A 17,128-nucleotide genomic window follows, 5' to 3' on the forward strand; every position below is an offset into this window, starting at 1 on the left:
ATCCCATCATCGATAACCACCGACGAACGTATTCGCGGGGGATGGCTTCTTCACGACCCGGAGAAAGCCTGCCAAATGGCGGCTTCCACAACGACGAAGCCAGCTCCAACCTGGACAAAGACTACGAATTGTTAATGCAATACCCCGAAAAAGTTGATTACTACAGCCTCCTCGGACTATCGCGCAACCCGCCCCCCACAGACAGCCAGCTACAAACCGCATACCGCAATCTATCCTTGAGTCTCCACCCAGACAAGCAGCCCGCGCATTTAGTCGAGTCAGCCAACGTACAGTTCAGACTTGTGCAAGAAGCGTACAATGTTTTGAGCGATCCGAAGAAACGGATTGTTTATGATCTAGAAGGCGAAGAGGGAGTTCAGCGTGAATGGAGTGCAAGTGGACCGATGGCGGCGAGGATGGAAGTCGAAGATGCGAGTTTGGGCCAAGTTGGCCCTAGAGCAATGTCGCCAGCTGAGTTTCGAAAGTGGTTTATTGCGAGGATGAAGACGAAGGAGAAGACGGCTTTGAATCGGTTGGTTGCTGCAAAGGTATGTTTTTGTCTGTATCGGATCACATGTTCAGCCCGATACTGATGTTTAAATATGGGAATTAGGCATCCATGTCAATTACCGTCGACGCATCTTCGTTATTTTCTCCCGGTAAGGAGGAAGGTGAAGTGGTGCTCAACATTCCACCACCAAATATACGCGCGAGTCGTTTTGTTCTCGGATACTCTTTCAAGACAGCCTTACCGGATTTTGCAGGCGCTCGGGCATGGTTTTCCGGAAAACATACAGACACCGAAGAAGAATCAACTCAGGACAATGAAAAGTCAGAAGACGAGGTCGATTCTCCACCCGAGATCACCTTTCATGCCAGTGTTAGTGGTGCGATACGGCAAACCAAGCAGGCAATTGGGCTACCTACTCCGGATGGAGAGACGGAAGTCATCAAAGTAATTACTCCCCAATGAACTAATGATTGTCTAGAGCATTGATACTAAGCGAAAATATAGATTGACGGCCCGCCTGTCCTAGGCGGCGCCTCGTTCAGCCTGGCTGCCAATATCAGCCACAAATTTTCAACTGCTGGATTACAGGCAGGTCCTCGATCTAAATATAGTATGCGGTCTTTGCTCGAGGGAGCATCAGTTGGTGGAAGCTTGACTATTCTACCAGCTCGGGCACTTGCCCTAAATTTCGAGAAACAAGTATACCCATTCCCCAACAGCAAGCCATTCACAGTGCTCGTCAAAAGTACCATACCATCTAATGTCAACAACTTCATGCCTAATGTAACGACATCAATTGTGCGGCAGTTTGGTCCTAGAAAGTTTGGCTCTCTGTCATACTCGACTGGTTCACAACTTATGTGGCCATCATTCGCGAGAGGCTTCTTATCCCCGTTCATGAACATGTCGCTTGACCCAAGATTAGAGCCTCTACTGGTCAACGACGGCTCGCTGCAGCTTCAATATACATCTGTGTCAAGCCCGTCGGCTTTAGAAGTAGCCGACGATTCCGGTCCCACAAAGTCAAAAGAAAATGAGGTTTGGCAGTGGGGCCTTGCTGCGACCCCAGCCGGGGGTCAGTTGAGTCTGACATACGGCCGCACGTTCTTTGCGGATAGACTCGAGGATGTTCCACGCTCAGAGTGGAATCTGGATGGCTACCATCCAGCAATTCCTTTACCAGACCGCCGCGGCGTACGAGTCGAGGTCGAAGCGGCCATTGGTCTAGATGGGGACATGGCCTGGAGCGTGACAGCTTCTCGCAGAGTTGCCGAGTTCACTAATATGGGGCTTGGTGTCAGTCTACGTGATGCGCGTGGTCTAGTTCTTGCCGTCTCATGGCGCCGTTTGGGACAATCCATCAGGGTGCCCATATTGATTTGCCCACTGGATCTTGCAGACGCGGAAATATCCACCTTGGCCGTTATTGTCCCCTTGCTCACCTATATGGGCGTCGAATTTGGATACATCCGTCCGCAAGAAAGACGCCGTCGCCGCGAGGCTATTATCCGCAAACGAAAACAACTCAAATCTCAAATTGCCGCGCGCAAAAAGGAAAGTGCGCAGCAGATTGCGTTGATGAGTGACTTGACAAGACGACGACAGGCGCGTGAGAAGGATCAAGGTGGACTGGTCGTGGAGAAAGCCGAATATGGGTATATGCCGCCCAAAAATGCGAAACGTACAGAGTCCGAGGTTATTGATGTGACCATCCCTGTGGCCGCGCAAGTTGAGAAGAGTCAACTGTTTATATCGAAGAATACCATTCGTGTAAGTCTTTACATTCTTAACCTACAACACGATACACCATGGCTAACCTGACTCTGTGTGTAGTTCCAGATAATAGGTTTCTACGACCCAGCCCCTCTACTCCCCAAAACATTGAAAGTATGGTATACCTTCCGCGGTCAACGTCATTACGCCGAAGCCAGAGATGGAGAAGACCTGGCATGTCCGCGAAGAGAACACATGCTCATCCCTGAAGATTTATAAATGAGCTTTTTTTTTGTTGAGAAAACGTGTGTGTACATATATAATTGTGTTTCCCTAGGCACTAGACTTGTCTATATTTCTCTTCTCTGTGTTCGATTGGTTTCATCACGTCTGTTGATTGGTTATGCTGCATGTTGGATGGTGTTTGGAGCCTTTTATTCTTAGATATTTCAGAAGCATACCTCAGAATTTTTTTCTCATTATTATTCTATATATGTTCGCTCCCGTCAGGCCATTCTTACTAGTATCTAGGTAGATTCAGTTATATCTTTTGCCTTTCTGTGTCTACCTAGGTAGGTGAAGAAAATTTCTCTCTTTTATCCGAGTAAGTTTTCATTGTAAGTCCTGATGTTGACGGTAGTTTCCATGCTTTGCTATGTTCTGTTGCCATTGCCCTATTAGTGAGTAGTGCTCAAGTGATGCTTGATGTGAGGTAGATGACACATAAACAATGAGAAATTTGATATGTTGCTCACTATAATATTCTTCAACTAAGCTTGCCACTCACACGTAGACCCTTTCCAGAGAGAGGCTCCAGCTTCCCTCAAGTGTAATCCTAGTGTCGTGTGCTCCTAGGCGCTCAGCTTTCTCCTCATGAGAAAGACTGTAGATAAATGATTATCCTTCCTCTGCAATCAATCTTCTGCCTGAACTTACCACTACTGGCGTGCCATAAGAGCCAACTGATCCCTTTCCTAGCAGATTGCATCTCCCTCGTCTGAAAACAGAGGGAAATCATCATCACAAGAAGGTCAGGCAAGCTGACAAAATGTGCTGCGAAACTTGCACCGATTGCTTCCTTGAGGACTGGTGTTGTTGTTGTTGTTGTTGGTTAGGCGACGCACTCGGAGCGAGGAATCGACGAAGGGAGGATACAGGACGTGAGAGTGTAATGGTCCGTCGACATGTCGATGGAAGAACGGTCAGGACCATTGAGACTAGGCCAAGGCGTCGTTCTCGAGGCGTGAGTCCGTTATCTTCTGTGCTGATAGTCATGTCTAACTCCAACACATCATATCATACAGGCGACCAACCTAGGAGATGCCATGATTTCACCACTACCGTATGAAGTTACGCGTACATCCGATAATACGAATCCAGCCAACGCCGGAAATTCAAATCGTGACGACAGAGGAGGACGAGGTGGGCGGCAAGAGAGGGCGAATTCGACCCAGAATGAGAGGTCTGGGAGGAACAATGATCGACCTACTAGAGGTGGTAATCAGAGGAAGGATGCTGAAGTCCAGACCGCCGATAGTCTTTTGAACATTGCTGCTGGGCCTTCAGCATCAGGCTCTGGAAATCAGAAGGACAATAAGGATAACAATCAGAACAACAGCCAGGACAAGAACACGGGCAAGGACAAATGCAACGATAAGGAGAACAACAAGGGTGGGAAGAAGAATAAAACCGACAATAAGACGCCGTCGAAGACACAGGACTCAAGCCCACAAGAGGAAAGCTCAAAAGCCAACGACAAGACCGATGAGACCAAGGCCAAAGCTAAGGATAAGGGCAAGGACAAAGCCAAAGATTCAGGTACCAACAACAACAACAACAAGAAGAAGAAGAAAAATGTCCAGTTTTCCGAGAATGAGAACAAAGAAGACAACAAAAACGATGATACAGAGCCTGTGAATACCGTTGACCTGAGAGAATGGTTTAATACTGCACCTTCCAGTGGATGGGGGGACACTGCTGGAAACAATTCCGAAGTCCAAGATACAGCGGTCAACGAAGGGACTTCAGATTGGGATTCTGGGGATGCGAATAATACTGATAATGGAATCATCTGTAAGAACTCCCAACTCAATACCAAGAATGGCAATCTTAACACCAGACAGGGTAGGACACAGGTTGACAGCTGAGCACGGAGCCGCTCATACAGGAAGATTGAACACAACATTTGAATACTAGGCCTTTTCATGCGAGCCAATACTAGGTATAGACGGATACTTTAAGCATTGGGCGTGCGATAGCAATGGTTATTTCTCGTTGAAGTCAAGGGCAGAAATCGATGAGCAATATCAATCAGGACAGTGGAGCAGGACGAAGGTGGCCATGGATACTTTAGAAGCTATAAGTGGTAGTGCATCTTGAAATAGCAGAGTGAAACTAGTTAATGATCACTTTGTTTCGTTGAAAGGTCCATGTCAGTATGTACCTAGGTAACATTGAACCTTGAAAGCAAAAGAATCTTGAAAGAATGGGAAGCTATATATATATATATATATATATATCCATGTATACCTATATACACACGGGACTAGAAGGCGGCAAGAATATTTTATTTTCTTCGTTCCTCCATGTCATCTCTCTTGCGCCATGATGCCCTGGTCTCTTCAAGAAGCTGATATGGTGTCTTGCCCTCTATATTTGGCTCATCCATTCTACATCCTGCTCCTTGCAAGATTTCGAGTACCTCATCATGCGCTTTCGTTCTCCTCTCAGGTGTAAATGCATCTGGTGTTCCGTCCCTGTTCTGCCGAGCTAGAGGAAGGGCTGCCATTGCTCTGTGGAGTGGTGTTTCTCCCTTATTATTGGTAACATTAACATTCGCACCGTGATGAATCAAACGCCTCATTAAATTCATTTGTCGCAAACTCCTAGCCATATGGTGTAGAGGAGTATTACCTTCCAAATCAGCGTCATTCACCTTGGCTCCATGTGCCACTAATAGGTCCAGTATAGATGGATTGACAGGTTGGCACCCTATAGTCCTAACAGCTAAGATATGTAGGACATTTTGTCCAGTGATATCTCGTATACTTGCATCCGCTCCTTTTTCGCATAAAAGTTGGACCATTCTCTCGAAATGTTTAGTTCCGCCACAATCCGCATGACCTTCTATCGCAGAGAACAGAGGAGTTGCACCATCTTTACCTTGGGCGTTGATTGTTTTCGGATTAGTTTGTATAAGCAACTCAAGAGTATCACATATCTGAGAGCCAATCTCATCATCAGGGAGATAATAATCGTCAAAGCAGATGTTCTGGGCTGCCCAGTGCAACGGAATACGTCCACCAGCATCACGCATAGATACCATATCTGTAGGACTTACCTCGCCGCAATTGTCCAGTAGTGCCTTGATTCCCTGTACATTCCAATAACCGCAGGCAATATGCAATGCAGTCACTTCTCCGACATCGCTTATAGGATCACTACTCCAACTGTACTGTCGGGCGTGAACATCTGCCCCTTCAGTAATCAGACGTGATACCAACTGATAACTGGCGCGTGAAACGGCTTGTCCGAGGGCGGTTTCTATATAATCCGTAGGTTTCTCATCTTGCTCAACATGAGGAAACCTGTATGGACGAACAGCGTCTAGTATACTGGCACCCCTGTCAAGGAGCATGTATATTATTTCCTCGCTCCGTGCAGTTTCGTCTCGGAGCCAGATCTTTTGACCATCAGGGCCTAGGTCTGCTTTATAGGAAAGATCGCATCGTAAAGAGGACGCCGCAGATAGGAGTGCATGGCCACCGTGAGAATCAGAGACATATCTTGCGCCTAAGGGGGGGCTTCTGTCTAACAAAAACTTCACTGTATTAAGTTGGGCGGCTCCACAGGCAATGTCCAGCAATGAATAATCATCGGGCCTGACAGGCCGAATTTGCTCCCCATTGGTATCAACTAGATCGAGAAGCACACGAAGAACATCTAATGTCTCATCTGCTGTAGCATTGCAAAAAGGGCTATCGACAATCATCTCTGTCGGAATAAAGACTCGGTCTGGATATTTCTTTATGTAGGAGTGTAGAGCTGCCACATCATTGCTTTCAATAATTAGGCGTAAGGGTGAAGAACCCTCTATTGGGTTCTCATCAAAAAGCTGCTCATATTGTTCAAGATCTGTCATGTTGGGCTAAGCCTTGTGTTGTGGAAAGGAATAAAATTCCTAGGAGAAAGGAACCGATAATTTATTACACTGTGCATCTAAATCCTTCAAATAATATCTCCAAATAACTGCAAATAACGCTCAATTTGGGGCTGATTAGCACAGTATGTTTTTCACTAAAGTTATGTAGCTCTCGGTGGCTGGTGCTGACACGTGATCAAGCATAACGTAGTAGATTTCAAACAGTTGAACAGTCTTAGTTACATATACATATCAATTATTTTTCTTGTTATTTCTTTCCATTTCCACTCACTTCAGATGAAGCAGACGAAGCCCGATGTTGAGCTCTTTCTTACGCTGGGCAAAAGTTACGGTAACCGAGACAAACCACAAACGCAACTGTTGCCATCATCAAAACTTCAACATCCAGTTAACTTCTTTTCGCTACAAAACTCACTTCACGGACTCTATCAACACCGCCACCACACACATATATTGACCATGGCTTCCGTCGCGTCGGGTCTATTTAAGTCTCTACCAAAACCCAAATATACAGGCGAGGATGAAGAAATTCCGTCTCACGCGCAGCAGCGTGGGCCCCGAGTGCTCGGCGCAGGCGCCCTAGATGAGAGCCAGATTGTGTTAAGGGTATGGCCGCCTATCCAAAGGGCATTTTATTTACTGCGTACATACTAATAATATGTTTATAGAGAACCGGACCTCCGCCGTATGGTAACAGAACGGGATGGCGACCGAGAGCGCCTGAAGATTTTGGCGATGGCGGCGCCTTTCCAGAAATTCTCGTTGCACAATATCCACTCGATATGGGTCGTAAAGGCGGTCAAACAACATCTAACGCTCTCGCAGTCCAGGTTGATGGAGAAGGAAAAGTTAAATATGATGCTATTGCACGACGCGGTCACAGCGATAATCGAATCGTCCATGCCTCATTCAAAGACCTCATTCCGCTCCGACAACGGGTAGATATGGGCGAAATATCTCTCGATCGGCCGTCGCAGGAAGAAGTAGCTGAACAGATGGAAAAGACAAAAGATGCACTGGCCAAGCTTGTTACTGGGGCTGTCGCAGCTCAGAAACCGAAAAACGTCCGCGGTGGACAGAGAGCTGATCCTACGTTTGTGCGATATACACCGGCAAACCAAATGGGCGATACAAGCAGGAAAAATGATCGCATTATGAAGATTATGGAGCGACAGCAAGATCCCATGGAGCCTCCGAAATTTAAACATAAGAAAATTCCTCGTGGCCCACCGTCACCACCTCCGCCAGTGATGCATTCTCCTCCACGAAAACTGACTGCGGAGGATCAAGAGGCTTGGAAAATCCCACCACCAGTGTCGAACTGGAAGAATCCCAAGGGTTACACCGTTCCTCTCGATAAGCGTCTCGCAGCAGACGGCCGAGGTTTACAGGACGTTACAATCAATGATAAATTCGCACAATTTGCCGAAGCACTATTTACAGCCGATCGACATGCCAGAGAAGAAGTCAGACAACGAGCACAAATGCAGCAAAAGTTGGCTGAAAAGGAAAAAGCACAAAAGGAAGAGCATTTGCGACAACTTGCACAAAAGGCTCGCGAGCAGCGGTCTACTGCGGCTTCCAGTCGTCGGGAGTCTCGTGCCAGGTCTTTTAGTGGTAGTCGAAGCCCTTCCCCTGCATATTCGTCGCGATCGGCTTCGCCCAGTGATGATGAGTCGGCGGCGCGAGAGCGAGAGCAGGCTCGTCGTGAGCGTCGACAGGAGGCGGAGCGTCAACTGCGGCAATCGCGCATGGGAACAGAACGTCGTATCCAGATGATGGCTCGAGAGCAGAATCGTGACATCTCCGAGAAAGTTGCTCTTGGACTGGCGAAGCCTACGCAGAATACCGAGTCGATGTACGACTCGCGCTTGTTCAATCAGACTAGTGGAATGAGCTCGGGATTCAACGAGGACAACCCTTACGACAAGCCCCTGTTTGCAGCACAGGATGCCATTAGCAGTATCTATCGTCCCCGTGCACAGGCAGATGACGAGTACGATGAGGATGCTGCCTCTGGTGAAATGAGCAAAATCCAAAAGAGTGGTCGGTTTGAGGTTCTTGGACGGGCAAAGGAGGGATTCCGTGGTGCAGCGGAAGCTGAGGTAAGCTTACCCTCGCTGTTGCGTACACTTGTGCTAATTGGGTTGATTTTAGGCTCGCGACGGCCCCGTTGAGTTTGAAAAGGACACTGCAGACCCGTTCGGAATTGATAGTATGATTGCTGATGTTACTGGCGGCGGTTCAAGCGCCGGTCAAAAGCGATATGGAATTCAGCAGGCGGATAGAGATGAAGATGGGGGTCGCGGCTCGAAGCGGGCGCGAGTAGACGAGGAGGACTAATTAGCATTTTATTGTCTGTGATTGAGCAGAACCTTGTAAATTACAGTGAATCATTTATATGGTCATTTGAGTAGCACATTTCCAATTGATCTAAGCTTTGTAGAACAGGCGGTTTGGTCACGACTTACGACCCTCTTCTGCACATAGCTGTAGACAACTAGAACCCAAACCCAAGGCTGAAAACCCGGGAATTGGCCCTAAGCTCCCCCCAGCCAGCCCTCCCCCAAATCCAGCGAGAAAAAGGGAGACGAAGGAATCGGAAAAAAAGCGGAGAAATTGCGGGGAGAGTGGACCATTCATGAATCATGTTCGGTCAACATGCCTGATTTTTGATTCAGCTGTTCGCCCACAATTCTTTTTTTGTTGCAGAATGGATGGTTGTGATGTGTGGGAATTTGTTCTGCGTATATCTTCATTCTTGATACTGTGACGTTGTCTAAAATGGCTTCACGGCATTGCTGGGTTTCCCTTTCTGCCATTCCAGCAGGGATTGATACGACCACCACGAGGTCGCAGAAAGCCAGCTTACCTATAATACCAAGATTATAGGTAGGAACCACCGCTACTTTCTGATAAACATGGAGACCGGCAAATGTCAGGTCTTGTGGTGGCCGTTTTCGAACTTTCTTGTATAGCTGTGGGGGGTGATAGACTCTGTCGTCTTAAGACCATGTTGTTGGCTGGAGTGATTTTTATGGCTGATGTAATCATCCAGGCGTCGACGTATTCCCTAGGCATAAACCTTGGTCAGTAGAACTGTGTGGAATTGTCGCTGGTAAGTCAACAATCACAGTTTCGCATCTTTGGTCGAATTTGAGCTGCCTGAGTGGAAAGCTGTTGGCATCGGTTTTCCCTTGCAGCTCGTCTTCATGTTCATTCTTCTCTCAATCACGCCCAGTATCCCTAAATCGCCTGGATAGCTAGTCAAGAAGGAGAGAATAGAAGAAGCACTTACCTCGATTCTTACTTGCCATCTCTAGCACAATGATCACGCAGTTAACAGGCATAAATGTGACTGCCCTTCTACTCCACGTCCATCCTTGCAGGAACACTCGGATACTCCAGTAGCTGCGCCTGAATCTTCTCCGCATGCCTGCAGATGTGTCTCGCCCTAGACGATATAACAACCATCTTCGTGGTCGACAAATCCGGCTGCCGTCACCTAATGTTTTCTTTTCGACTGCATGCATTGTTTTAGCACAAGCCGCCGGTAAAGGTTTATCGTCTGATCTGACAAACATCGCCGCTGGTCGAGCAGCCATCTTCTATTTCCTGGCCATGTACACATTGCCAATCGGGCACGTTCACGATCCCATTCATGTACAGTAAAGCGCTGAAATTCGCTCCGCGGGGCATTAGACAGAAGAATTACCGCGCGCAGCGCCGCCACAAGCTGGGTTTTCAATTTCATGATTGCCGAAGTCACGCCTGTCCTGTTCACGAATATCTCTTGGTGATATAATATCGTGTTTGCCGCGACTAGCGCTGCGGGTTGTGCGGTCATCTATTTGTTTTATCCGGAGACTACGGGGAGGTCTTGGGAGGAGATTGATGAGATTTTCTTGAGCCTGTCAAGGTCACGAAGACACTTCCTGATGCTTAAGGCGTATGAAAAGGGCGCTGAGATTGGGGGTGAAATGACCTAACATCGATTATCCTTCTATAGTAGTCGAACAACGGATAGTATTCCAATTCATCTCGCCTTTCGTCGGACAATATTCAGTCCATCCCCCCACCCCAAATAAATGCCTTTCTGAAATCCCAATAAATTGACAGAATGTGGGGGACAGAAACCGAGGCAGCACGTAATCCAGTCTCTGCCTTGTCAAATACGTATGTACGTATCTATGTACGCCGAAATATCATATCATACCCAAGGCCGTGGCATGTAGTACGTACTGCGCACTAATCGGCGGATCCAAACCCATCCTCAGCCATGAGACGATCACGTCAGGGGCTTCCCCATACACTCCCAACTCTTACAGGTGTAACAGGAAGATGTACTCCGTATTATTTGTTTTTCTTGGAGTTACTCGTTACCCCGTGGGGGAGCGGTGGATTTTGAGTTTGTTGGTTAGGATTAGCACGCGCAGTGAGCCTATAAGATGGGCATCATATATCATCTTCTTTTCTTTTCTTTTCGTTTGTTTTTTTTTTAGTAGAAAAATTTTCTTCGTTTTGTGATAAGGACATTGTTCAGATTGTTGAGCGTATCGCAACAGAGTTGGAACGGTACCTGCGTTGTACCTTGGTAGTCTATCTCATACCTTATCTCGGAAAATCGTTCCAGTGAAGACAAAGACTCAAAATCGTAGAAAATATTTAGGAAAGAATGTCAATACTAGATAGAGGTCCGCGTAGAGATAGGGTAGAATCGGCCGCGGTACTCACAGTGTCATTCGATCCAATCATTCGGCCGATTGTACCCTATCTCTCGTAGGAGATACACTCCATGATTAACCCGATTTTCGTCTCTTTGCACTTGTTATGCAAGTCAGATATTAGCACATAGTTAACTTACTTAGTGTGTACCTAGTTAGACAGATAGCAGGGTGTCAAGGCACAATAGCACTCGGTTACTATTAACCGGCGTGAAAGCGCGATATGCGCAAGTCAGATCTGTATGGCACGGACCGTGCGAACATGCATCGTGATTCCCAGATACCAGGAAACCACGGCAATATGAATGCCGAGATGTTTGATCGAAAATGTGCTCTCATTCTGATATGGTTGTTTGATTGGCTAGCCTCGGGAGGCATCGAATAGGAAGCCATTCAACAATCAGTCAGACGAACCGCCCTACACGATTCTCCGATCTTCTTCTCCTAGTGTCTTGGACTCTTGGTTAATGGCTGTTTAACATCTGCACGTACTGCACTTAGCGCACGGATAGTTGCATAGATCCCTGGATGAGTTTATTGTGTTTGAGTTTATTGTATCGGAGGTGTCCAAGGACCTGGTACACAACAATCGTGCCTGACAACTCACCAAATACTAAACATGTAACACTAGACACGCATCTGCGTAGCTTGTTTACAAGCGCCCTGGCCGCCGTTTAATAGTACGTATGTACCCCTACCCCTCTTCAACTGCCAAATAGCGCCGGAAAGCCAAATCCAGTAACTCCGCACCATCCACTCGTAAAGGATATAGCTTCTCGGTTTGACTCGGCATCGGATTGCGAGCAGACTAGCAGTGCCTTACTACGTATCATGCGTCATCGTGGCGGTTCTGGTGAACCCTGTAGTCTGGAGACTCAGTACGGTTGTTCAACGCTGTGTGTTTGATTGGCCCGGCTCTGGAAGGGCTGAGCAGTGAGATTACCGCATATGGAAAATTATGAATCGCCAATCGTCAAATCAGTTGCAGCGCTGCTTCTCACGCGGTGATGCGATAGTCGTGATTGTTTGAGCGAAAAAAGATTCAATTGATGCACTGATCGTCCGGTGGCTGATGGATGACTTGGCTGACCCATTCCAGAGTGTACGAAAATAGAGGAGGGGTGTGTCGTGCTCGCCTAAAGATAAACCGAAAACCCTTTGTGAGTCAAGCTTGCACTTTGACCCACGTGGGGAAAATACCAGAGATAGCACACCCTAGGGTAGAAGATACGGACCAAATGGCCGGAAACAGAGCACACCAAACTAAGCGAGACAAGATAAGAGGCGAGGTTTCAGGAGGGGAATAGAGAATAGAAAATGAAAGCTATACGTAGTCGGTATACTACAGTGAGAAGAACTATCTAAGACACCATCAGTCTTAGACCCTCGAGCGACGGAAAAGACAGGGAAAGCGCTGCAGTGCTGCAACAGAAGGAGCGACCCACTCCGGACAGGCAGCACGGATAAGGAAAGAGTCATCGTCGTCCGTTATCCTTTATCGCACCTTCCTCCAATTGATTCCCCTCATTCTTTCTCGTCGTCCATCGTATTCTCCTCTCTCTCCCTCCTCTCTGTTCTTCTGTTCACAATTCACGCCATCCCTCTCACCCATCCTTATATACTCAACCATCATCCATTCTCCTCTGTCGCAAGTCAAATACCTTTCCTTGGCACAGTACAAAACCTTACCCACCGACAAGCCCTAACCGGCATGCCAGCGCTAGTCTAGGGTTCTTCGCTGCTTAGTTAGAAGCCCTGGCTTTAGGGCATTCCGACTTGACCTTTCAGTGGTACATTACGGAGTACTCGATACATACATACATCCTGACGGTCACTACTGTAACACTGATTATAGTTACATGAGCCATTATCAAATTATTGATATAATGCGCTAAGACCATTATTGCCACCACAAAACACCATCGGACGAAAACAGAAAAAAAAAAAAAAAAAAAAAAAAGGTTCGAGAGTCAGAAATAGCGGCAGACCAAAAAAAGAAAGAAAACAACATTATTACATACATTGCGAATCGTCGCACCGGCTCGAGTTACTGCGTTCTCTCTCGGCAGGCAGGCAGGCAGCCACGACATCGTGCATTCATCCAGCTCATTCTACACTAAAATTACCTACTTTTGCTCACGTTATATTGTCTGCGATTGCATAATTACTAGCAACACTTTGACTGGTGCAATCTAGCAATCTATACTTACGAAATTATATCTTGTTATGTGTATGTTGGTATTCGAATTCATGCATTGCAAATTCGTTCTTTCCAATATACATAAACGACCGCTGGTGACTCCAGTCTCTACCTGATTTCAATAAGCACACCAACTTCAATATGGATCAGTCACTGTCTCTTATATCAGCAACTGTACAAATCACAGTACGTTTCGGTCATTATCGCTTAGGGTTGTCGGTGCTGACATTACTTAGGATTCGGGTTTAGCCCTAGTACATATTCCGCTGGAACTGTATCCCTTCTTTGTTCAACCACTCCTCCGTCTTCTTTATTGCGATATACCTGCGATCAATAAGCTCGCAGAGGAGGAAGAAGAAGAAGAAGAAGAAGAAGATGTAGAGCGTGCCAGTCTCACGCCGTTCAACCTTGGGTTTATCAACTTCTCCCTGACCCCTGTCGAGTGTTCTGTGGTATGCTCTCGTCAACTGGCAGAGCGGTTTTTCATACCGCTTGCAAACAAATTCAATAAACTTGCTTCTTCAAGTCAAAAAGTTTGGATTAGTGATGATGACTTTATTGCTATGCAAGTTGAAGGCCAGGGATTGGACGCTGGTCGACGAGTCCTCGAGTTGACCGGCCCTCTTGCTCTTGCGGGAATGTATGTTCGAAACTCTCAAAGAAGAATGGAGCAGCGCTAATAATTACAGATCTATTTTTTTCATTTCTACCTACTTCTCCGACTACATTCTGGTTCCGACTAAGTCAAAAGACCAGGTCATCCACACCTTGTCTAGTCAAGGATTCACATTCGAGACCGACTCGGACCAATTCGTCAACAACTTCAACATTCAATCTCCCCCAACTCCCGGCCTACAGTCATCAGTGAATATTTCACCACCCTCTACACCCCCGCCATCCACTGTAAACGAGCTCCAAACGCGGACCTTTGAGTTTTTGCGAAAGAACCGTATTATCCCTCGTGTGGACCAAACCGTTCAGCTAGTGCAATGCTCCGCCCACCATCGTGATGGTGACACTGAGTCATCTGCGGCCATTCTCCGAAATGCACTCACGACTGCCCTCCTGGTCGATCACCCCCGGTTTTTGTCATTAACATTGACACCCGCCGACCCAGCTGCATCGTTATTACTGGAGAAGCGCTTACTGCCACGCTTCACGTTGGATCCTAGCATGCATTCAGACGACGAGGAAAGCAGTATCCTTCTTGGCTCGAAGGAAGATATCTTGATTCCTATCACTCTCGACCTACGTGATGTCCCTATTGACGCGACTGGTATCGTCTGTGGTGTTGCGGGTCGCCTTGCTGATGCTACTGGCCGCAATCGCGATCCCTACTCAGGCGCAGCCATGTCCGTCGTCAGTTCTCCAGCCAACGAATCCAAACGATTCTCCTTTGGATCTGCCAACATCGACGACTTACAACTATCCGACAGCGTCAGCAGTTTGGCTCCAAGTACCTCTTCTGCTATCGGCCTAAAAGCCCCGGATTTCATCTCCGACATTCCCCCACCAGGTTTTGATACGTACAACCCGGCATATGACCGGAGACCCTCTCATGACGCCGTCAACTCCACAAAATCCACGCCCATCCCACACCATCACATAGAACCGGAGCAATACGGCGATGCCGTCGAGATTAGTTTCCTGAGCACCGCTCGTGCCGGAACCGTCCTCGTCTGGGAGCGCGAAATCAACCTCGCTGTCCAAGCACTTGATGCCGAAAAGACCCAGCCCGCACCCGTAGATGCGGAGTAATCTGGATCACACAAAAAATATTCTTATGATCACGAAATTAGATCGCGGGTATAACAGGACCGCACCAAAAAGTTATTGAATTTTCTCCTTCTCTCGACTCTATTTAATATCTGTTCATTGTGATGCGTCACGAAATAAGATACCAAGCGGATTACAAAATCATTCTTGTTCATAATAAGGTGCTAAAAATCTCTCCTGTCTTTTTATACTCTGATTTCATTTGTTCATCCTTGCCCCCCGATCTACGTTGCATCATATGTATACCTATGAGGATTATGAGAATTACTTGCATTGGCTTTTTATTCACGTATGGTATGGTACTGGTCATGTGAAGGCGCTTCTGATAGCATTGATGATGATTTTTGGTTTTCTATGATAATGTACATATATATAGGGTATATTTGGATACTCGCCATTACTGAATGAGATGACGTTCGCAAAAGATGAATCACATCATTGATCACCTCATATTTGATCGAAGCCCGAAAGTGTGGAGACAAATTTGATAGATCAATTTTTGAAGAAATCTGTAATCCTTTGCGAGCCCTTATTGGCAGCGGTACTAGCAGCATGTTTGCCTCTACCCTTGGACTTCGTCGAAGATGTGCCAATAATCTTATTCCTGGTTGCGCTTCTCATCTTCCGATTCCCGGGCAAGGTTGGCTCTTGCTCTTTGTCCTTGACGGGTGATAGCAACTTTTGTACTTTTGTAGGGGGCGGGCTCGTTTCATGTTTCGAGTCGTCTGTAGGTAATTTTCTCTTGAGATCCTTCATTGAAGATTCATCATTATCAGCCTCGGTCTGAGAAGGAACGGGCTTGGGCGCCATGTCCTCTATCCATTCAGCATCTATCGTCTCTCTGCTGTCGCCACTGCCTGATTCTGATTCCTCTTCTATCTTCGTCGTCGTCGCTGCCACCTTTTTGGCGCTCGCATTAGCAAAAAAGTTGGCAATATTATTCTTATTCTCTTTACTATTAACCGGCACCAAAAAATCTGGCGAATCATTCCCAACTTTGCCCACTTCCTTCGATACAGGATAACATTCCAATTCACCCTCGTATGGTTTGAGAATTGATTGGAGCTCTCTTGTCCATGTTGTTTGATGTGGATCAAGCCATTTCCACATCTGCTCGCTGCCCGGATCGAGAATGATGGGCATACGGTCATGGAGGAATTTGAGGTAAGGATTTGAATCGGTTGTGATGATTGTATATGTATATAGCTTTTCGTCGGAGCCTGTAACGCATAAGTCACAAAGCGATTAAAGAACAAGAATAAGGAAAAAAACCATAGGAGAGTAGGGGGACAACCTTCATATTGAACACAATCCCACAATCCAGCAAAATACATCAAATCCCCATCTTTGCGTCTGGTGTAATGCGGCACTCTCTCTTTGCCGCCGGGCCCCTTTTTGAGCCATTCATAGAATCCCTGACAGACTATAATGCAGCGTTTCTTGCGCTTCATGGATGTCCACATCCCCTTATTTTCGGCCAGAGAGTCGTCGCGACAGTTGATTGTGCGCATCATGGAGCCGTAGTCGGGTTGGCGTTTTGTCCAAAAGGGTATTAAACCCCAGCGCATTTTTTGAAGCTTATATTTCGTCTTAGTAGTGGCTTGGTGGGCGTTCTTTGCAGTAGATGATGTGTTTTCTCCTTCATCGTCATTCTGTGATGACTGAGATGGCTCGTCGTGGCCATGGTCAGGAGTATCGGCGCGATATACTGCGCCATAGTAGCCAGGAGCAAAGTTGTATGTTTGGCGGATTTCGTCGTCCTCAGGCGCTTCGTCGATTTGCATTCCTTGTTCTTGCATGCGCTGTCGGACAAAGGCCATTCGCTGTCATATCAGGGTAAGCATGCGTCTCCAGACCGGAGATCTGGGATGTACTTACCACTCCAAGGGAATATCGCCCACACATCTTGCGCTATATAGTCCAAACTCTCCGGCTTATCACATCATTGGCCATATAGAACCGGGATGGTTACATAGCCAGGCAGATATGAGGAGATTAACCTCCGCATCCATGCGATTGGCCGGCGACGTCATGGGTGACTT

General features: G+C 47.0%; 6 protein-coding genes across 6 annotated transcripts; 4 read left to right on the top strand and 2 right to left on the bottom strand.

Moving 5' to 3' along the window:
• Positions 1–41: 41 nt before the first annotated feature.
• Positions 42–2,503, top strand: EYB26_004226 (uncharacterized protein; the record flags this gene model as incomplete). Its single annotated transcript, XM_054263520.1, has 4 exons — positions 42–548; positions 614–955; positions 1,016–2,281; positions 2,345–2,503. 4 exons carry the CDS (start codon positions 42–44, stop codon positions 2,501–2,503), a joined length of 2,274 nt encoding a protein of 757 aa, XP_054119495.1.
• Positions 2,504–3,549: 1,046 nt separating this feature from the next.
• EYB26_004227 (uncharacterized protein) lies at positions 3,550–4,371 on the top strand (the record flags this gene model as incomplete). Its single annotated transcript, XM_054263521.1, has 1 exon — positions 3,550–4,371. One exon carries the CDS (start codon positions 3,550–3,552, stop codon positions 4,369–4,371), a length of 822 nt encoding a protein of 273 aa, XP_054119496.1.
• A 419-nt stretch (positions 4,372–4,790) lies between these two features.
• On the bottom strand, positions 4,791–6,365 carry EYB26_004228 (uncharacterized protein; the record flags this gene model as incomplete). The annotated part of the gene is made up of 1 exon (XM_054263522.1): positions 4,791–6,365. The coding sequence occupies one exon, from the start codon at positions 6,363–6,365 to the stop codon at positions 4,791–4,793; it is 1,575 nt and encodes a 524-aa protein (XP_054119497.1).
• Positions 6,366–6,845: 480 nt separating this feature from the next.
• Positions 6,846–8,729, top strand: EYB26_004229 (uncharacterized protein; the record flags this gene model as incomplete). Its single annotated transcript, XM_054263523.1, has 3 exons — positions 6,846–6,992; positions 7,055–8,491; positions 8,544–8,729. The coding sequence occupies 3 exons, from the start codon at positions 6,846–6,848 to the stop codon at positions 8,727–8,729; spliced, it is 1,770 nt and encodes a 589-aa protein (XP_054119498.1).
• Positions 8,730–13,451: 4,722 nt separating this feature from the next.
• EYB26_004230 (uncharacterized protein) lies at positions 13,452–15,068 on the top strand (the record flags this gene model as incomplete). The annotated part of the gene is made up of 3 exons (XM_054263524.1): positions 13,452–13,496; positions 13,547–13,950; positions 14,000–15,068. The coding sequence occupies 3 exons, from the start codon at positions 13,452–13,454 to the stop codon at positions 15,066–15,068; spliced, it is 1,518 nt and encodes a 505-aa protein (XP_054119499.1).
• A 510-nt stretch (positions 15,069–15,578) lies between these two features.
• Positions 15,579–16,991, bottom strand: EYB26_004231 (uncharacterized protein; the record flags this gene model as incomplete). The annotated part of the gene is made up of 3 exons (XM_054263525.1): positions 15,579–16,306; positions 16,381–16,909; positions 16,965–16,991. The coding sequence occupies 3 exons, from the start codon at positions 16,989–16,991 to the stop codon at positions 15,579–15,581; spliced, it is 1,284 nt and encodes a 427-aa protein (XP_054119500.1).
• Between the last annotated feature and the right edge of the window lie 137 nt (positions 16,992–17,128).

Source organism: Talaromyces marneffei, chromosome 3 (assembly GCF_009556855.1).
Source record: "Talaromyces marneffei chromosome 3, complete sequence".
NCBI classification, from domain to species: Eukaryota; Fungi; Ascomycota; class Eurotiomycetes; order Eurotiales; family Trichocomaceae; genus Talaromyces; species Talaromyces marneffei.